This window comes from Mastigoproctus giganteus, chromosome 10, assembly GCF_048544385.1.
Source record: "Mastigoproctus giganteus isolate SK-2022 chromosome 10, ASM4854438v1, whole genome shotgun sequence".
Lineage (NCBI taxonomy): Eukaryota > Metazoa > Arthropoda > Arachnida > Uropygi > Thelyphonidae > Mastigoproctus > Mastigoproctus giganteus.
In genome coordinates, this window is record NC_143584.1 from 145,040,556 (window position 1) to 145,064,175 (window position 23,620).

Below are 23,620 nucleotides of genomic sequence, written 5' to 3' on the forward strand. Positions count from 1 at the left end.
AGGGCTGTATACTGATTCCTGCGAGTTCTATAAGAATCTCTCAGTGCATCCACCTCATTTTATGGCCAAGATGTTCTGGCTCTTTGAAAATGTCTTCTCGCCTGGTGTACCCTTCTCCTGGTTATAGTCAGTTTGGGGCACCACCAGGGAACTGACTATACTCAGGAGAAGGGTACGCCAGGCGAGGAGACATTTTCAAAGAGCCAGAACATCATGGCCATAAAATGAGGTGGATGCACTGAGAGATTCTTATAGAACTCTCAGGTATCAGTATACAGCCCTCATAACAGACAAGAAAAAGGAGTGGTACTACATCGACAGTGGTAGAGAGCGAAAAGGACCAGAGGGTAATTGTGCAGGCAGATATGAAGTTTTCTGAGCAGTGCAGATGGTCTGCAAGAGTAGCTCATGGTGTCTTGTCAATGATATACAGGAATAAGGAGATGATTATCCCCCTGTATAAGGCAATGGTCATGCCACATCTTGAGTACTGTATAAAGGTCTGGAGGCCTCATTTTAAGAAGGATGTAGAGCTGTTGGAACAAGTACAGAGAAGGGCAACAAGATTAGTGAATGAAAGAAAGGGTTGCTCTTACGAAGAAAGGCGTATGTTTTTCAAATTACAGTGTCTGGAGACTAGGCGCCTGTGAGGTTATTTGATTGAGGTGTATAAAGCCTTGAATGGTTTAAGCATATTCAATGCTGATGGGATTCTTCCTCTTGCTCAGAATAATGACCTGAGAGGGCATAAATTCAAATTGAGGAAAGACAGTTGTAGGATAGACGTGCAGAAGTTTGCCTTTAGCCAGCGGGTGGTTGATTGCTGGAACAAACTTCCATCTGTCATTGTAGAAGTTGATAGCTTAAATAGATTCAAGGCAGAACTAGACAAACATTTGGAGTGAGTGGATCTGTGAAATGAGAAGGGTGTGTGTTTTTTTTGGATGATGCCATATAAGCTTTGCTTTCTTGCATCATGTGCCCTTGTGCACTTTTCAGTTCCGGTATAAAAGCATACTCTCTACTTCTCACATTCAGGAAGAAGGAGTTCTGCAGGTTCTGCTAACACTTTTTGCAGTTAGAGTTAGCAGCATGACACATGATATCCCAAAAACTGTTGAAACTTATATGAATCAGATGATCTTACCATTTCCTATCAGTCTCAAAGTATCAATACCATTGAATGCCAAATCCAACTTGCCATAACCAAAATAGAATTCTGGACTTGAATAGTTATTGACTATCAGAAAAGAAATGCACTGCCTCCCACTTTTGCAAGCATCAGGCTCTCCATCCTAATGAACAATACTCCAATCCCACTTGCTACTAATGTCAGATTCCTTTGTCTGATATTAGATAGCAAGCTTAATTTCCAAGCTCGAATCACTCATTTAGAAATGCTTGTCTAAAGCATACGAACATACTTCGATCAGTCTCATCCATGTCTTGGGGAGTTGATCAATATACTTTACTTCACCTTTACAGAACTTTAATCCGTTCATTCCTTAAATTATGGTTGTCTAGTATATGACTCTGCCAGAAGCACCACTTTGCAACGTCTAAATATCATCCAGCATAATGCTCTGAGGACTGCATTGGGTGCTTTCAGGACTTCTCCAATCCAAAGTCTTTATATCAAAGTGCACGATCCTCCATTACATCTTCGTAGGAAAACATTACTGATCCAGTTCACTGCTAAAATCCAGAGTCTTCCACCGCACCCTAGTTGGGAGTATCTTTATAATACTTGGTGGGATTTGTTCTATGAGAGCAAACCAAATGAAAATAGACCTGCTTCACTCGGGATTAAAGAGCTTGTTCAGAATTGGAATATTGATTTAAGTGATATTTTTCAGGACACAACTACTCCTGTTCCACCTTGGACATATGTTTCTGCCTCTTATGATGTGCATTTTCTTCAGTGAGGGAAAGATGTCATAACTCTTTGCAATATCAGGCAGTTGCACTCAGCTCACGCTAGTCTGAACTCCCATGCCTGTAAAATCTATACTGATGGATCGAAAACTGCCAGTACATTAGATGCTGCTGCAGCAGTTTTTCCTTTATTTACTTCTATAGCCATTATCCTGCAGCTGCTGAATTATATGCTATCAAGTTAGCACTTAGTAAAACTATTGAGCTATCTATCTCACCTGCCATTATTTACAGGTGTGCTGTGTCTACCATAAGGAAGAATTTCTCATCTTCCCATCCTATCTTGAAATACATTCATTCCCAGTTAAACTCTTGCAGGATGCCAAATCAGTCAATCAGTTTTTGCTGGATCTCTGGTCATTCTGACATTCCAGGAAATGAAAGTGCTGACATTGCCGCTAAACATCCTCAACCCGCTCTCTCGCAACATCCTCACGTTCTTACAGTGACTATAAGCCTATCATTCACAAAGCATGCTATGACAACTGGTCACAGATCTGGAAAAGTAACACCAACAATAAACTTTATCATGATAAAACCAGATCCAAAGCTGTGGCTCTAGCTTCCGACAAAACAGAAGATAGGAAGTGGTATTGGCAAAACTCAAAATTGGACGCTCATCATACACATCTCTTCCTATTATTGGGAGAAAACCCACCTCACCCATTCATCCTGTCATACACAACTTACAATCCATCATTTTCTGGTTGTTGTCTCTTACATTTATCTCAGTTAATAGGAAATTAAGCCAATGTAGAAGAACTTTTCATGTATTTAAAATATATTGGCCCATACAGGAGCATAAAATTTAACATCTCTAACGATGTGTTGCCTGTAAATGTAAATAAACTAAATAAACAATGAACAGACACAATTTGGCCTCAGTAGCCTTTGTGTTGTTAAGCCCAATACCAACAACAACAAGATCACAGCTTGGAGGTATGGTATAATGCGAAACCTATACGATCTAGGACTATGCAGATACCTGCCAGAGTTTATCAGAAACTTCCTCCATCATCACTCATTTCAAGTTAGAGTCAACAACCAGTTATCTTCCAATTTTATCCAGGAAGGAGGGGTCCCACAAGGTTCAGTACTAAGTGCTACCCTATTTAACATAATAATGAACAATGAACTCCATAGCACAGGATCTATCACAGACAGTGTCCCTGTATGCTGATGACTTCAGTTTATCTTGCCATTCGCAAAATGCACATCATAAGAGGCAGAAACATATGTCCAAGGTGGAACAGGAGTAGTTGTGTCCTGAAAAATATCACTTAAATCAATATTCCAATTCTGAACAAGCTCTTTAATCCCGAGTGAAGCAGGTCTATTTTCATTTGGTTTGCTCTCATAGAACAAATCCCACCAAGTATTATAAAGATACTCCCAACTAGGGTGCGGTGGAAGACTCTGGATTGCAAGGTGCCATCAACAAAGTTGTAAAATGGTCCCAAAACAATGATTTTTGCCCCCATGCCACAAAAGACTGTCAGGATATACTTCTGTAGGAAGCGTAACCTACATCCAAACCCAGAACTTCACCTAGAAAATCAAATCATCCCCGTGGTTCATACTTTCCACTTTCTTGGTATGATTCTTGACCAAAAACTTACTTCCTCGAACATATAAAAGAGTTCTTTTATATGTTCTTTTATATTTCTTTAAACATATAAAAGAGTTCTTTTATATGTTCTTTTATATTTCTTTAAACATATAAAAGAGTTATTTTATATGTTCTTTTATATTTCTTTAAACATATAAAATAATTCTTTTATATGTTTAAAGAAATCCTTGCAGAACATATAAAAGAGTTCTTTTATATGTTCTGCAAGGATTTCTTTACTTATATAAACTCTAAAAGGAAGGGGATGAATCTGATTGGTCCACTTGACATCGATGGTTCGACTGTTGATGATCCTGCTCAGATAGCAAACAAACTGAATGAGTATTTTGCATCTACATTCACACGTGAGGAATTATTAAGGTTTGAAAATGGCAGAAGGTTATCAAATTATAGCAGGGTGCTTAATGATCTTGTAATAACTGAGAGCAAAGTGGAAGAGAAATTGTTGAAGTTAAACGTAAGAAAAGCACCTGAGGTGGATGGGATCTATCCAGTTATATTAAAGGAGGCGGCAAGGCAACTAAGCAAACCCTTAGCCATAATTATGAGAGCATCCTTGGACTCAGGGGAGGTTCCCACGGACTGGAGATGTGCAAATGTATCCCCAATTCACAAAGGGGGATCAAAGGGTGACACGAGTAATTACAGACCAGTTAGTTTAACTTCTGTTCCGGGTAAAATAATGGAGTCGCTGGTTAAAGATGCATTGCAGGATCATCTAAACAAGACTGCAGCAATAATTCAGACACAGCATGGGTTTGTTAAGGGAAAGTCTTGTCTGACAAATTTGATAGGATATTATGATGTGGTTACAAAGGAACTGGATGCAAAAAACAATTTTGATATCATATATTTGGATTTCAGGAAAGCTTTTGACACTGTTGCGCATGGAAGACTATTGTACAAATTGGAGCAGAATGGTATTAAGGGTAAGTTGCTACAATGGATAAAAGGATGGTTAAATGCGAGAAGACAGAGGGTGGTAATCAATGGGTGCTGCTCTTCTTGGACTAATGTTATTAGTGGAGTCCCACAGGGTTCGGTGTTAGGTCCACTGTTGTTTTGTATATTTATCAATGATATTGATGAAGGTATATCAGGCTTAATGTCGAAGTTTGCAGATGATACAAAGGTTGGCAGGGTTGTTAATGACAGTAATGGCAGTCTGCTACTGCAACAGGATCTAGATAATTTGGGCAGATGGGCTAAGAAGTGGCAACTGAAGTTTAACCTTGATAAATGCAAAGTACTGCATATGGGTAGAAATAACCCCAGAGAAACGTACCAACTGTGTGGTACTACACTTAAGGTGGTAGAAAATGAAAAAGACCTGGGAGTAATTGTGCAGTCAGATATGAAGTTCTCTGAGCAATGCAGACAGGCTGCCAGGGCAGGTCATGGGGTTTTGTCAATGATATATAGGAATTTTGCTAGCAGGGAAAAGGAGGTGATTATCCCTCTGTATAAGGCAATGGTCAGGCCACACCTCGAGTACTGCGTACAGGTCTGGAGACCTCATTTTAGGAAGGATGTAGATTTACTTGAGCGGGTACAGAGAAGGGCAACAAGATTGGTGAGGGGAATGAAGGGATCCTCTTACCAAGAGAGGCTTAAGTTCTGCAAATTGCAGTGGCTGGAGACTAGGCACCTGCGCGGTGATCTGATTGAGGTATATAAGGCCTTGAATGGATTGAGCACTCTGAATTCTGATGGGATCCTTCCACTTGTTCAGATTACGAACCTAAGGGGGCATAAATTCAAATTAAGAAAAGACAGATGTAGAATAGATGTGCGGAAATTTGCCTTTAGCCAGCGGGCGGTTAATTGCTGGAACAAACTTCCATCTGTCGTTGTGGAAGTTGATAGCTTGAATAAATTTAAGGAGGAACTGGACAGGCATTTGGAGGGAATGGTGTGATTTTTTTTTTTTTTTTTTGGCTGATGCTGCATAAGCTCATACATTTGCTTTCTTGCATCACATGCCACTACTACTACTACTAGTTCCGGATTATTGCCGTAAGAAGCTAAACATCTTAAGAGTACTATCTGGCACAACAGGGGAAGCCAACCATTGTATGCTATTACATTTATATCATGCATTAATACTGTCACATCTAGACTACGGCTCTGTGGTCTACAGCTCTGCTAGACTAAGCGCCTTACGTTGGCTTGATCCTGTACACCACAGTTCTCTTCGTCTTGCAATAGAGGCTTTCCGCCAGTCCAGAGCTTATATGCTGAAGCTACTGAAACCTCTTTACATCTACACAGACAAATGCTTCTGTTAAACTACACAGAAAAAGTCAAAGGGTAACTGGACACTCCTACTTGAAATGGACTTTTCTCGCCCAAATGGAAGAACCTTTATAGAGCCTACCCATCAACTGGGATATGCCTGCATTCCTTGCTCATTTGACTGGCAAATTGACCTTAGCATGATACATCCTACTACTTCTCGTACAGTCACACCTTGGATGTCTCACATACTGCTGTGTGACCTTTCACTCACATCGTTGGGGAAACACACCTCATCCCAACAGAACATGCAAATTCATGCCACATTGAGAACCCAGCACACACAGAGTACACACCAATCTACATGGATGGATCACAAACTAATGCTCATGTTGGTGCAGCAGCAGTACTTCCTAACCTTACCATAGCCAAGGAACTCCCCATTGAATTCAGTAGCTACACTGCAGAACTCTATCTACATAGCGTTAAATTTTACCTTCTCAACAAATATTTTGTATAGTGTTATCTACACACTCAGTTAGTGCTATTCAAGCTATACAGCATTATAAAATCATCATAACCAATTACTTGTACACATTTGGAATACCATGACCAAGTTAAATAAGAACAAACAGCAAGTTCTCTTTTGTTGGATCCCTGGTCATGTTGGAAATGAATGTGCTGCCCTAGCTGCCAAAACTGCTACAAATCCCATAGATCAACCCTTTAGCATATCACTCTCCGATTTCAATTTAATTATAAAGAAGCAATGTCTTGAGCAATGGCAACACAGCTGGCAAAATCAAGTTGGTAACAAACTACTTATAAAAAAGATCTCAAACCTTGGAAGTCGAGTATACATGAGAACAGACATGAAGAAGTGGTATTAGCTCGACTACGAATACACCATACACACCTAACACATCTTTATCTTCTTGCAGGCACTGATCCACCACAGTGGACAAAGTGCAACACTCAGATCACTGTTCAACATCTGCTTATTGATTGCTCCATATACAATACTGATCAACAAGCTATGTTTACCTCATTTTCCACGATTAACACCTCTTTTGCCATTTCTGACCTCCTAGGAGGCATTCCACATGTGACCAAAATTTTTAGTTTCCTCAAACAAATAAAATTGTACAATGTAGTATAAACTTGAATAACTTGAATAACATCTATACAGATATAAATATATATTTAACATCACCATAGTTAAGCACATTATGGTCTTGCTGTTCTTGTGCCGTAAAACCTACAAACAAACAACATTTCAAAGACTGCTGGGAGTCATTGCGGAACAAGTAAATACATTGGCTATGTTAGGGTAGCTAAGAATAAGAACAGATGCATGTATACTTGTGTGTACAGCAGTGCTAGGAGTTTAGTAAATAAATTTGATAAATTTGAGGTGTTTGTCAAAACATCAAAGGCAGATATTGTTGCGATTAGCATTAGTAGAGGCATTTGATGCAAGAAAGCAAGCTTATGCAGCATCAGCCAAAAAAAAAAAAATAAATAAATAAATAAAAATAAAAAAATAAATAAAAAAGAAACCATTTCCACTTCACCCCTCTGTTTGTTCGAAATACCTGTCCAGCTGAGCCTTAAACTTATTTAGGCTATCAACTTCCACGACAAGGGATGGAAGTCTGTTCCACCAACCAACCACCCGCTGGCTAAAGGCAAATTTCCGCACGTCTATCCTACATCTGTCTTTCCTCAATTTGAATTTATGCCCTCTCAGGTGATTATTCTGAGCGAGAGGAAGAATCCCATCAGCATTGAGCATGCTCAAACCATTCAAGGCTTTATACACCTCTATCAGATCACCTCGCTGGTGCCTAGTCTCCAGACACTATAATTTGCACGATATTGTGACGTGGTGTCACACAGATATAAAGAATGCAGAATTGGAATTTGGGGAGTACAATGTGTTTAGGAAGGGAGGAGGGTTTATGCTGTTAGTTAAGAAACACAAAATCTAAGGAAATGCAGCCAGGTGACACGACTGGACAGTGCAGTGTCGAGTCAGTTTGGTGTGACATGAGCAATGTGAAAGCAAAATTGAGAATAGGAGTGTGTTATACCTTTTACCCTTTGACCTTTTAGCTTGATTTTCATTCTTGGGAAGAGGAAGAAGTCTGACAAATAAGGGGGGGGGATAATTGTCATGTTGTTGGATGTCAAAAACTGTGCTACAGCGAGAGATGTGTGGGCTGGTGTGTTGTCATGATAAAGGACCCAGTTATTTGTGCACCACTTCTCTGGACATTTCCTCCTGACGACTTCCCTTAACCATCCCAGGACATTGCAGTAGAACTTTGTGTTAATGGTCTTGCCTGGATTGATGAATTTCTTATGGCTAATCCAGTCAATGTCCAAAAAAAAAAAAAGATCAGCTTGGACTTCACATTGCTCCTCACTTGTCGGGCTTTTTTCGGTCAGGGTGAAGATGGGCTTTTCCACTGTGATGATTGTTGCTTGGTTTCTGGGTTATACCCAACTCCTGTCACCAGTGACAACCGTAGAAAGGATATTTTGATCACTCCTTACCCATTCTTGAAGATCTCTGCTAACTTCGATGCAATGCTGCTTTTGGTTTTCACTCAGTAACCGCGGCAGGAACTTGGCCTCAATCCTTCTCATGTTCAACTTGACTGACAAAATCCACTGACGTATACCATACGATAGTCCTACAATCCCACAAATGTCATGGATGGTCTGCTTGCGGTCTTCATGGATCGCTGCCTGAAATTTTGCGATATTTTCCAGGGTGGTGTTCAATGATGGACCCCCAGAGTGATCATCGTCATCAACCGACATATGTCATTAAACCAGTAGTAAGTCTGCATCTGGTTTAAAGCATTGTCACCAAAATCTTGTTTCAACTTTTTATGGATTTCTGCTGCTGCATCGTTAAGAAGGAAACAAAACTTGATGCAAGCACGTTGCTCTCTCACATCAGCCCTCACAATAATTGTGCAAACTATGCAAAACACACCGCCAAAGAACTGCATATAAATATTCAGTGTATATAAATATAAAGACTAAAATAGATGACTGGAATTTGTTTTTAAGTCTAAAAGAACTAGTCAAGTTACTAACTCTACCAAACTTGGAAAACAAATTCTAATTTTAATTATCAACAGTATCTCTTTTGAGCAAGATAATCAAGTTAACTGGAAAAATCCTTTTATAGACTAAATTTGTTTCAGTAAACTGAATTTTTGTTTATAATTACGAGTTAAATGTCTTTGATTATATAAGTTTATTTGAATCTCACACCAGCTCCCTTTAACTCATTCATTTAAAATAAATTAGTAAATAATTAAACTTGAGAAGGACATTGCTTAGTAATGTGGAATACTACTAAGTAAGAAAGTTTAATAAATTCACTTTTCCATGTGAATTATTTTAATTAGTTTATTGATACACAAAGGACAATTAGAACAATTATAAACAAGTTAAAACAGTACAATTAAAAAATAGTATAATTTTAAAAAAAGTACAATTTAAAAAAAAGTACAATTGAATATTGTTCCAATAATTAAATAAAATTGATTGGCTACATTTTGAAATATGTCTTTGGCCCTGAACCTGAATTTATGAAATATTTACCTAATATACTAATTGCTTGTTTTTTTAGGTAAAAGGCAGCCACTTTTATCATCTGAATACTCTCATATTGTTGACACTACTACACTGAATTTTTTGAACTCAATAGGTGAGTAGAAGTAATTTTCATTCATATGGAGTGAATTATATTTTTTTATTTATTCCCACCAAAATACTGAATATCATATTTATATGAGCAAGACAACATATATTAAAGACCATTTAAGTATTTATCAAACTTATAATGGAACTATTCGATTAAAATGGCCATATTGATAACATAATCATTAGGTGCACACTATAGCTTAGTTCAGAATAAAAATTATCATATGAAGTTATTCTGTTTCATATTATTTACTGCTACAAATAATAATAAGTTAATTTTACTGAATTTAGAACTGATTTCATGTTTATGACGAATACAGTACCACATGCAAAAGCTTAATGGCCAGAAGGGTTCATAGGTAAAAATTATCATAGGTATGTTGTGTTGAACTGTATGTATATATATATATATATATATATATATATATATATATGCGTTTACAATAATTCGATTTTCTTAAGTACTGGTGTTTTATACATATAGGTATTGGCGTTAATACAATACTGGTCTTTAAGTTAGCCTTGTCTCGGTTATCTTAAATTCAAGAATTTAAGATAACCGAGACAAGGCTAACTTAAAGACCAGTATTGTATTAACGCCAATACCTATATGTATAAAACACCAGTACTTAAGAAAATCGAACTATTGTAAACGTATATACACGTATAATGTTCAATTGGCCAACATGGCAATAACAATGGCATTAACGATGCACAAAAGACAGATTAAGAAACAAAAGAATGATAATACAAAAGAATTATAATACAAAAGAATAATATATATATATATATATATATAGATATATATGTATGTGTATATATATATATATATATATATATATAGATATATATGTATGTATATATATAGTATATAAAACAGGTGAAAAAGGTAAAGAAAGGAGAAGAAAAAGGTAAAGAAAGGAAAAGAAAAGAAAAAGAAAATAGAAAATAGATGTACCTGGACGCGCAAGGCTACAGAACAGGATACAACTATAAAATAAAACATAGAAATAAATGATAAAGGACATAGTAAGATGGGAAAGTTATTAACAACAACGTGCCATGCCTAATGGAAGATATGAGAAGAAAAGAATGTTAAGATCCTAATGAATTAAGTGGAAAAAGTGGCTGAATTGATAAGCCAAATCATATTTACAAAAGCTAGAAAAAAGTGGTAATTAATGCATATTAAAAAGTAGTAATAAATAGAAATGAAAATAATGAAAATAAAAATTGGTACATAGATCAGGTATTTCATCAGGGGACTACACCCGATCATATACCAAAATACTGCGTTTCTATACAAACCCATGCCAATGGAGGTAGCAATAAATTAAAAAAAAAAAAAAAAAAAATTAAAAATTAAAATTTTTTTGAAACCTTCATAGACATGAGTGAGGTAGCCCCTAATTGAGGCATCATTTGCTAAATCATCGTAACAACCTCCTCCCATTTTATAATAATTTCAAGTTTAACATCCAGCACCATTTCAATTATGAGTCTCCTATCGGACTCAAAATTTGCAACTATAAAACTATAGCCACAAATTTAGGCAATTTGAAACTTTCGGATCTTCCATGTCATTGTAATGATTCTATATATGCTCCTTTCAAAAACCAACACCATGGGCACATAATCACTGGCAATTTGGATATTGTCAACAACATCCCCCTCAAATTGGCCATGGAAAAAGGATTCAAATTCAGACCTATTCATAAAGCCTATCTAAGAAATGTATATAAGGACTTATATATTAATATCTTAAATTTCTGCAACAAATTAGCTCAAAAATATACGATACCCCATGAGGCATTCTATAACTGGATAAATTTGGTTTATCAAGATATTATAAAATCAGTTTCAAAATGTCACAACTTGTATAATAATTCACATATTAAACACTCTAATCTCAAAAAATGCCATCTCAGATCTACAAGGAAAATTTATCATCACCCCTGTAGATAAAGCTTCTAACAACTTCGCAATCTTTTGTAAGCAGTTCTACTATACTGCTCTTAAAAAGGAAGTCGACAGCAGTACCACATTTTTACGCTGTAATCTTGGCATTAATACGACCATCAAAAAACTTATAGCTTTGCATAAAAAACTACATACCAAAATGCGCAATTCTACATTACCATTCCTATATATGATTGCCAAGTTCCACAAAGATCCTGTTGGCTTTAGATTCATCACTAGTGCCAAAAAAAGCGGTTGTTATCTTCCAGGTAAACAATTTTTTAAACTACTAACTACCATCTTCATTAATATTCCATCAACCTGGATCATTAATAATAACCACAACATCATTAAAATCTTCAATTCTAATGCCAAAATCTTTAGTATCGAAACCTATGACTTTACTAATTTATTTACTTCCTTACCACATCATTTAATTATCTCTGTACTCAATCAATTATATCTTAAATACAAGCACGTTCTACCCGTGGATGAGATTGTCTGGAATAATTATATCAACTTATGTATTCTTAATAACTATATTTACGATGGCAGTAATACCTATAGACAATCAATAGGAGTTCCCATGGGCTCACAAATTTCCAGTATAGTTTCCAACTTATTTCTACATTACTACGAAGATCTTTATACTAATAACAATCCAAACCTTAATTTCTTCGCATTTAGATATGTTGATGATATCTTGATTTTAAATTATCATTTTGAAAATATTGCTAAATTGATATATCCTACTGAACTTACCTTAAACAAAGAAAATAATGGTAACCAACACGCAAACTTTCTCGATTTAAGCATTACTTTAAATAATTCACCTCTTTGTAATACCTTGGAAGTATTTGATAAAAGAAGTCAATTTAATTTCAACATTATTTATTTAACAAATTGGAACTCTAATATTTCCATTACAGTTCATAAAAATATCATCCATACACAAATTTTACGTCTTGCGTATCTTAGCAGCAATCAAACACTTTTTATCAAAGCTTTAAACGGCCTATATACCAAATTATGTTTAAATGATATTCCTATTAATTTTATAAATCGTATTATTAAAAATCTTTAATAATACGATTTAAATGGCCTATATACCAAATTATGTTTAAATGATATTCCTATTAATTTTATAAATCGTATTATTAAAAATCTTTAATAATACGATTTAAACGGCCTATATACCAAATTATGTTTAAATGATATTCCTATTAATTTTATAAATCGTATTATTAAAAATCTTTCTAACTTCATTAAACATAAATTCGGTTTCACTATATCTCATTTTGATTAGGGTTAACATGATAATTTGTACAGATGTATAGTTGTAAATTTAAATGGTGGTATTCCCACCACTTTGAAAGTGATCACATCATATGACTTCTATTCTGAACGATGCTCATGTCTTTTCACTTTCTAAGTTACCTTTTAAGTTTTATCTATTTAATTTTTTCCATTATTTTATTTTAATTATTTTTGCTTAATTATTTTTAATTATTATTCGGACCTTTTCCTCACTTTTAACTATAGAGGGCGTCCATTATTATTTTTCTACTAAGCAACCTCTCCTTGTTTGTATTCTATTTATTAATCATGTTTATTATGCATTTTACTAATTGATCCTACATAATTTTACTAATTGATGCTACATAATTCTACTAATTGATGCTACATAATTTTAAAGGTATGTAATTTTATACTAGTTTCTTTTACATCTGACATTAACAAAATATTTCACAGGCTAGCAGTATTAATTTTCCTCTTCTACTAACACCTTCACAGCCAAGGCCCTCTCTTAGAGGTTGGGTACTTACGAACCCAGCTTGCCTAGTATCTTTAAAATCTTTTCCTTCTCTTTACGTCTTTATACTTTCTATTCTGCTTTTTCCGTCCATTGAACTATTAGTGCAATACGAGGGTGATTCGGACATTCCTTCTTTTCTTATTCTCGCTATTTTCGCCTCCTTTTTTTACTACTACCTTTTTTTCCCACCCATACCTTGTATTACTTCCCTTTTCTATGCTGCTGCCTGTTACACCTTTTAATTACACCTTTTAATTTAACGGTTTACTTAAAATATACACGCTGCGTTGGGGCTACCTCACTCATGTCTATGAAGGTTTCAAAAAATTTTTAATTTTTAATTTTTAATTTTTTTTTTTTTTTTTTTTAATTTATTGCTACCTCCATCGGCATGGGTTTGTATAGAAACGCAGTATTTTGGTACATGATCGGGTGTAGTCCCCTGATGAAATACCTGATCTATGTACCAATTTTTATTTTCATTATTTTCATTTCTATTTATTACTACTTTTTAATATGCATTAATTACCACTTTTTTCTAGCTTTTGTAAATATGATTTGGCTTATCAATTCAGCCACTTTTTCCACTTAATTCATTAGGATCTTAACATTCTTTTCTTCTCATATCTTCCATTAGGCATGGCACGTTGTTGTTAATAACTTTCCCATCTTACTATGTCCTTTATCATTTATTTCTATGTTTTATATATATATATATATATATATATATGTATATATATATATATATATATATATATATATATATATGTATATAGTGGATATGGCCAAAGGTTATATATATGTATATATATATATATATATATACATATATATATAAAATATGTTGTATAATATTGAAGACAATACCAAGATGGATTTAAAGAAATGCAGGGGATAAAGTAAGGTTTGTATATATAAATATAAATATATATATATATATATATATATATATATATACAAAAAAAATTAAAATATATACATAATTATTGTTGTCTACCCACAATCTAGGTGACTTCAACTGGGGCCAACCACCCATTGAAGGCAAAAAACAACAAGGAGTTCTCTGTTTCTGTAATGATCAATATCTGCTAAGATATATAAATTTAGAGATTAAGTAATTTGAATCTAAATCAATTAAAGGTAGTTAAAATTTTTTTAGAATCAAAAGAAAGATAATATAAAGTATTAATGCAAGCACATATTGAACATCGTTGACCCGACAGAGAATGTAATTTAATAATTAAAATAAGAATAAATGTAAAGTATAAGGCATATCTACCGTATCCAGGACGTAATGTAGTAACAACAATAGTCGTCATGAAAGAAATAACAATCCCTCTAGGGAGTTAATATACATGTGGTGACCCCATATGATGGATATGGTAAAAATAAATAATTAATTAATTAAAATTAAGTTAACACAGAGAGAAACATGTGGATAGTAAGATGAATAAAAACTAATAGAGTAGGAATAATAGAACCTGAAGGTGAAAATATAGTTTCTCCTACATCCTCAGATTAATTTCTGAGAAATAAGAACAAAGAGTGTACAGCTTAAAGAGACGATGCAATATATAACTTTTAGCTCGGATAAGCCCGGGATCACAAACCCATTCCTATAGTGGGAACTTGAGCTGAATTTGCATGTCACCTTAGCGTGAACTTGAGTGTATACAGTGTTATTATAAAATAAGATAAAATAACATAAAATAAATAAATGATATACTATAATTTTCAGGCCAGTGGATACAAGTTTTTTAAGCTGTAAGTCTCCAAGAAAGCAAAGCATATCCTGTGTACATAATATACATGGCTGTAAATTTACTGCAAGAAGAAATTAGCATGTTACAATATAAAACACTATATTCATACGGACTGAATAACAGATTTAATCAAAAATACATGACTAATAATTTGAAAGATATTTGTGTTTATAATGTTTCAAATTGCTAAACTACATAAATCTAAATGGAAAAGAAAATATAATAAATCTAAAACATTTAAGAGTGACCGAGAACAGTTAGGGTATTTCATAGATTTATTTAAAATTTGGGACACCGATCCTATAAACATTGGTAAAATACATAATACACTCTTCAGTATTAAACTTAGTGCACTCAAAGCCGTAAGCAGGAAAGCAAATAATTATGTCTTTGGATGTTGTCACCTTATGCACATTATACTAGACGTTGTTAAATTCAGAATTAATATTTTGAATATTAACAAGCAACCAGAAAACTCTATCCTTGTCTTATGTTTTCAAAATAAAATGATGGATAATTTGGATATACATAGAACCAGTGCTTTTTTTGTGACGGTACGCAACGGTACGGCGTACCGGCATCTTTATTAACAGTGACGTGTGACATTTGGATGCAATGCACTTCGAAATTTATAATATTCCGTAAATTTTTTCACATGTTTACTTACAATTCAAATAAGCTTAAAATGATTTAACTAAATTTGCATTTTTTACTGTCTATTGTTAAGATATTTTTTTATATAAAACTGTATAACCATTTTTATAATTCTAAATTACTCAGTCGGACCTCCGTTTAATTATTTTGAATTCCCCTTGGAAGTTACATTTAAAATAGTTTCAGTTGAGGGAAGAAAATTTTTATATAGTGAACGGATTAGAAGAGAAGTAACTTGGTACGGCCTATTCGCATATCTGGCCTTCAGGAAATTAGTGCTGCTGTGCGAATTAAGAGAACTAAAGTGATTAGTATTGTATAACTTAGCGGTACCTGGTAAAACCTATCCAACCACCTGTTCCATATACGGAGAAGTTGCACTGGTCAAGAGTGAGCAGATCAAGGGGTATTCCCAATGGGCTCTGGCCCACCTTCTACTGCAGTGGTGTCCAACCTTTTCCAGTACCGGGGCCATATTCAAAAAAATTCAAAGTTTCTTTAGTGTGTTACATTTTCGATATCTTATTGCATGTAAAAGTAAAATTGAAAATATTCGAAAATTTTATTAAGTACAATACACAAATTACATTTACTGAACAAAACATTTAATGAGAAAATTTTTTTGATACTAAAATTTAAAATGCTGTTTTAGTTCACTTTCCTTGCGGGTCATAGGTTGGACACCTCTGTGAATCAACTGTAAGCGCCCCGTTCGAGAATTGGAAAAATGATTTTCTTTTACCCCATAAATAATCATCTGTTATTTCGCGGAAGTGCGTTATCCACATTTTTCCGAAAATTTTCCCTATCTCTTTTTACACTTTACCTGAATATCCAAATGATACTGATATTTTGGACAGTTTGAAAAAAAGAAAAGAAAAAAAATTTAAATTTAAGAACTAGTGACAATACCGATGACGAGAGAAGGAAAATGAGGACAACGAAGGTATTAAACCTTCTAAACATGAAATGTTGGCATTTGGTGAAAATGAAGTTAGAAAATTGTCAATTAAGAGTTAAATACAATTCGTGGATACCTAATTGATGTTATGTTATGTGTGTTTATTATTTTTGATCTTTAGGAGCATTATCAACTAAGGCCATATTGCTCCGGGGATATGCGGTGGTCATTCCCTGACCTTTCCGCATCCGTCGTGTTTGGTGGTATAAAAATTTGGAATATTCTACAAAAACTTTATTATGAAATTATTTTTACTCACATTTTACTTATTTTTTTTATATATTTGAATAATAAATTTATGCTTAATAAACTGTGTTTTAACTTACGTAATGACTTGCTACCTATTAATAAGTTACAATTAATATCAGATTTAGATATACTAAACCAATTGGTCTTAAAGCATGTAACTATAAAATAATAGCTACAAACCTTCACAATATGTTTGCCACAAGCCTTCATTTCTTAGATATGTAGATCCTAATCATAACCACATTATAACTGGTGATTTAGATATAATCCCATTATCCCAAATTTAGAGATACTTTATCACTCAGTTTTAAGTTTCATCCCAGTCTACCTGTTAATAAATCAACTTTTAAAAAATTATTATATCTAGATTTATTAAAATACTGCATAAGATCTGCATACAAATATAACATACCTGTTGAGGCATACCACATGTGGCTGTTCACAATAGTAAATATCATATTTAACAAATATAATTAATTGAAATTCAGACTGGATAATCTAAATAATATAAAATTAATAAATAAGCAGCACAAAGAAATACACAAATATTTTGTAATTACTCCGGTTGATAAAGCTGCTTGCAATTATGCAATTATATGTAAGTCATATTACATAGAAATTATTAAACCTGAACTGCAGTCCAGTAGCACATACAAATACATAGCATCTTTCCCTAATGTAATAATCAAAAAACTAATAGCATTGCATAAAAAATTAAAGTTAAACTACAATAACCTAAAATATCCGTTTATATATGGTATACCTAAATTTCATAGATCACCTATTGCATTTAGATTCATAACATCATGTAGAGATAGTTATGATAAAATCCAGGTAAAACGGTTAGAAATGTTACTTAAAACTATATTAAATAATGTAAATAAAACTATTACAATAAATAACAACTTACCGATTATAAATGCAATTAAAAATAACAATGTTCAGCAAATACAAACATTTGACAATAACCATTTATTCACTATTATCAATCTTGACAATTTAAAAGATGTTCTCCAAAAGCTATATTTGGAACATAAAAATGCCATAAAGTTTGATTTAACCTACTGGGATACTTTAATAAATTTATGTATTTTTAATAATTATGTATATGACAGAACTTCGTCATACTTTCAAGTGAATGGTACCCCTATGGGAAGTCCGGCATCCTGCATAATTGGAAACCTCTATCTATATTCTACAGAAAGAACATTCCAAGTTAACCGACTTATGTTCAGATACGTAGATGATCTATGTGTGTTTAATTGTCCACATTCTGTTCAGGATACAGCAAAATATATCCAGATGAACTTTTATTAGTTCTGGTACTATAGCAAATAACCCGGATCTTTGTATAGAAATATTCCATAATAATATAGATGTAAACTTATATAATAAAAGAGATGCATTTAATTTCAATGTAGTCAGCCTTCTATTTGCAATAAAAATACCTGTGCAGCAAACATAATAACATTGTACAATAAGTTGATAAATAATAATTTCCCCTATTGCTTACCTGAAATACCACTTCAAGAAGGCTACAAATATAATTAATTTCAAAAATTTATTTCCTGAACCCATTGCTTCAATATAATTACCATAATTACGGATTTAGAGAAATTTATATTATGTACACAGAATATGCTTTGCTTTCTTGGTGACATACGGCTTAGAAAACTTGTACCACCGGCCTACAAATTATAGTGTATCATTTTTTTTATTTTATGTTATTTTATCTTATTTTATAATAACACTGTATATTAGTATTAGTATTAGTAATGGCTGCATGGTGCAAGAAAGCCTATGGCTTATGCTGCACCAGCCAAAAAAAAAAAACCCGAATAAAACAATGATAAAAAAAAATAATAAATAAATAATAATAATAATTAATAAAAGAAAAGGAAATTAAACCTATCATCCTATGTGCTTCCCTCACCCGAAGGTACTATCCAGATGACCTTTGAATTTCCCCAAACTGTCAGCCTCTACCACCCATGTAGGCAATTTATTCCAGTAATTTATAACTCGCTGGCTAAAATAAAACTTCCTGCAGTCAAATCTAAACATTTCCCCCCATAACTTGAATTTATGTCCCCTAGTTCTAGCATCATTTATAATCTTGAAACTTTCGTCCTCATTCATTTTACTGATGCCTCTCAGAGCTTTAAACACCTCAATCAAATCTCCTCTAAGGTGTCTAGTTTCCAAACTCTGCAACCCACATGTTCGAAGTCTTTCTTCATAAGGACGCCCTTTTGCCAATCTCACCAGGTGAGTTACCCGTCTTTGCACCCTTTCAAGAAGCTCAATGTCTTTCTTTAGGTGCAGTCTCCATACTAGAACACTATTCCAAGTGTGGTCTAACAAAAGCCTTATATAATGGGATTATTATGTCCCTATCTCTACTTGCAAAAGTTCGATAGATCATCAATAGGACACCATGGGCCTTCCTTGCAACCTGTTTACAATGCTCAGTTCACGTATACTCAATGCATGTATACTTAGGTTCAAGCTAATGTGACATGTAAATTCAGCTCAGGATCCTACTGTAGGAATGGGTTTGTGATCCCGGGCTTACCCGAGCTACAACTTATATCTTGCATCATCTTTAAGCTGTCCTACACTCTTTGTTTTTATTTCTCCAAAATTAATCCGGGGATGTAGTAGAAACTATATTTTTGCCTTCACGGAGTTCAGTTTCTATTATTCCTACTCTATTAGTTTTTATTCATCTTACTATCTGCATGTTTCTCTTTGCAGTAACTTAATTTTAATTAATTAATTATTTATTTTTACCATATCCATCACATAGAGGAATCCACATCTTTTTATTAACTCACTAGATGGATTATTATTTCTTTCATGACGACTGTTGTTGTTGTTACTACATTATGTCCTGAATGCGGAAGATATACTTCATGCTTTACATTTGTTCTTATTTTAATTATTAAATTATGTTCTCTGTCGGGTCAACGATGTTCAATGTGTGCTCGCATTAATACTTTATATTATCTTTCTTTTGATTCTAAAAAAATTTTAACCACCTTTAATTGGTTTAGATTCAAATTACTTAATCTCTAAATTTATATATAGGGAGTATATGATGAGAGCCTTGTCAATCAATTTGGCCTTGAAAAAATTGTGCAAGGCTCAAGCAGTAGAATTTTTTTCAGTCTGGTCTGTGCTTGTTAACAGGAGAGACTACTTCTACAGGGATGGGATACACTTAAATAGGAAGGGTGCAAGAATATTAGCATTAGCATTAATAGAGGCATATGATGCAAGAAAGCAAGCTTATTCAGCATCAGCCAAAAAAAAAACAGCCTTAAAAAAACAGCCTGAGCCTTAAATTTGTTTAGGCTATCAACTTCAACAACAAGTGATGGAAGTCTATTCCACAAACCAACTGCCCTCTGGCTAAAGGCAAATTTCCGCACATCTATCCGACATGCGTCCTTCCTCAATTTGAATTTATGCCCTCTCAGGTGATTATTCTGAGCAAGAGGAAGAATCCCATCGGCATTGAGCATGCTCAAGCCATTCAAAGCCTTATACACCTCTATCAGATAACCTCGCCGATGCCTAGTCTCCAGACTCTGTAATTTGGAAAACTTGAGCCTTTCTTCGTAAGAGCAACCCTTTGTTCCATTTACTAATCTTGTTGCCCTTCTCTGTACTCGTTCCATCAGCTCTACATCCTTCTTGAAATGATGCCTCTAGACCTGTATACAGTACTCAAGGTGTGGCCTGACCAATGCCTTATACAAGGGAATAATCACATCCCTATCCCTGCGAGAAAAATTCCTGTATATCATTGACAAGACACCAGGAGCTACTCTTGCAGCTCATCTGCACTGCTCAGAGAACTTCATATCTGCCTGCACAATTACCCCCAGGTCCTTTTCATTCTCTACCACTGTCAGCGTAGTACCACAGAGTTGATACGTTGATTTGGGGTTACTATTTTCCATATGTAGTACTTTACATTTGTCAATGTTAAACTTCATTTGCCACCTCTCAGCCCATCTGCTCAACCTTTCCAGATCCTGTTGCAGCAGCATAGCATCAGTAGTGTCCTTAACAACCCTGCCAACCTTTGTATCGTCTGCAAACTTGGACATTAAGCTTGATATACCATCATCAATATCATTTATAAATACAGAAAACAACAATGGACCCAACACTGAACCCTGAGGAACTCCACTAATAACATTAGTCCATGTTGAGCAGTGTCCATTGATTACCACTCTTTGTCTTCTGCCACTCGACCATCCCTTTATCCTTAGCAGCAATTTGCCTCCAATGCCAAACTGCTCCAATTTGTGCAGCAGTCTTCCATGCGCAACAGCATCAAAAGCCTTTCTAAGATCCAAATATATAATATCAGAGTTATTCCCTGCATCCAGTTCTTTTGTGACTACATCATAGTATCCAATCAAATTGGTCAGACAAGACCTACCTTAACAAAACCATGCTGTGTCTGAGCTATAACTGAAGTCTTGTCTAAATGATCCTGCAGTGCTTCTTTAACCAGTGCCTCCATTAATTTTCCTGGAACCGAAGTTAAACTAACAGGTCTATAATTACTTGTGTCAGCATTTGATCCTCCTTTGTGAATTGGGGTTACATTTGCACGTCTTCCAGTCTATGGGTACCTCCCCTGAGTCGAAAGAAGCTCTCATAATTATGGCTAGGGGTTTGCTTACTTCCTTTGCTGCCTCCTTTAATATAACTGGATACATCCCATCCACCCCGGGTGCCTTTTTTATGTTTATCCTCAACAATTTCTCCTCCACTTTCCTCTCAGTTATTAGAAAATCATCTAGCTCACTGCCAATGTTTACTTCACCTATGACATTCCCCTTCCTGAATAACTCCTCATGTGTGAATGTAGATGCAAAATACTTGTTTAGATTGTTAGCCACCTGAGCAGGATCCTCAACTGTTGAACCATCAACATCCAGTGGACCAATCTGATTCATCCCTTTCCTTCTTGAGTTTAAATAGGTAAAGAACTCTTTTCTGTTTTTCTTTGCATCCTTTGCCAAGGATTTTTCGTAGTCTGCCTTTGCCTGCCTAATCTCCTTTGTGACTTGGTTACAGACCAACTTATATCTATCATAGGCTTCCATGTCACCCATTAATTTGTATATGTCCTATGCATTTTTCTTCTCTGCCATATGTCTCATTAGTTCATCTAACAACCATTTAGGCCTGAACTTTGAACAATATTTCTTAGTTGGTATGTAAAGCCTGGTAGCTTCCAAGATTAGTTCCTTGAATGCTTCCCATTTTGAATTTGCTGTTGGTAACATCATAAGTTGGTCCCACTGTATAGAATTTAAATACTGTCTCAGCCCATCATAGTCGCCTTTACGAAAGCAAAAACCCTTCCCTTCACCTCTTATGGTAGTTACCTCCTTGAGTAAATCCCACTTCAGCACACTGTGATCACTGCTGCATAGTGGTTCCTTTATCTGCAGATTCTTAATGCATGAAGAATCACTACTGATAATCAGATCAAGAGTATTACTCCCTCTAGTTGCCTCCCGAACATGCTGGTGTAGAAAACAATCATCCAATAAATCCACAAAAGCCTTGGTGCTGTATGAGTGACCAACCCACAAATTCCAGTCAATATCTGGGAAATTAAAATCCCCCATTATAAGAATGTCAGATTTACTAGCCCATTCTATTTCCCTGTACAGCATCTTATTATACTCAGCAGAGTCATTAGGCCTATAGCACACTCCTACTCTCAATTTTGATTTACCTATGCTTATGTCACACCAAACTGACTCAACACTGCCCTGTCCATCGATGTCGACTGGCTTCACTTCCTTGGATTTTATGTGTTTCTTAACTAATTAAAGCATAACCCTTCCTATCCTGTCTATCCTGTCTATCCTTTCTGTAGACGTTGTACTCCCCAAATTCCAGTTCTGCATTCCTTATATCTGTGTGACACCACGTCTCTGATATCCCAACAATATCTGCCTTTGATGTATTGAGCAATACCTCAAATTCATCAAATTTATTTACTAAACTCCTAGCATTGGTGTACACGCAAGTATACATGCACCTCTTTCTAGCCGAGTGGGTAAAAGTACCTGCCCGGCAACCCAAAGGTCGCGGGTTCGATTCCCGCCTCGGGCTTGGATCAAAGTACTGCAAAAACCTTGGGAGGTGCAATATGGCCACAGAAGCCGATGCGCCAACAACTACCAAATCAAAAAAAATATATATATACACGCAGGTATACATGCACCTGTTTCTATTCTTAGCTACCCTAACACAACCCATGTGTTTACTTGTACCGCAATGACTTCCAGCAGTCTCTGAAATATCCTGCATCCTGTTTTTCAGGCTTCTGCTCATTCTAATAGAAGCAGTTAAAGAATCTCTTTCACTTCTGCCAGTGGCTACTGTTAATCTATTAGGCTTTGTCTCCCCCCCAAGCTAGAAGTTTTCCGACCCACCTAACACTGCCTCGATAGCATCAGCAAATATTCTTGCACCCTTTCTATTTAAGTGTATCCCATCCCTGTAGAAGCAATCTCTCCTGTTAACAAGTACAGTCCAGGCTGAAAAAAATTCTACCCCTTGAACCTTGCACAATCTTTCCAGGGCCGAATTGATCGACAAGGCTCTCATCATATACTCCCTCCTATCGTGTCTGGGCAGAATTGCAGACA

At 35.0% G+C, this 23,620-nt stretch overlaps 1 protein-coding gene across 1 annotated transcript in view; it reads left to right on the forward strand.

The window, feature by feature from the left end:
• LOC150079336 (uncharacterized) overlaps positions 1-23,620 on the forward strand; it is a 283,854-nt gene that overhangs the window by 101,158 nt on the left and 159,076 nt on the right. Inside the window, exon 9 of the mRNA XM_090383035.1 lies at positions 9,453-9,530. Coding sequence (XP_090239161.1) covers positions 9,453-9,530 — 78 coding nt within the window. The remainder of the gene's footprint in view (positions 1-9,452; positions 9,531-23,620) is intronic.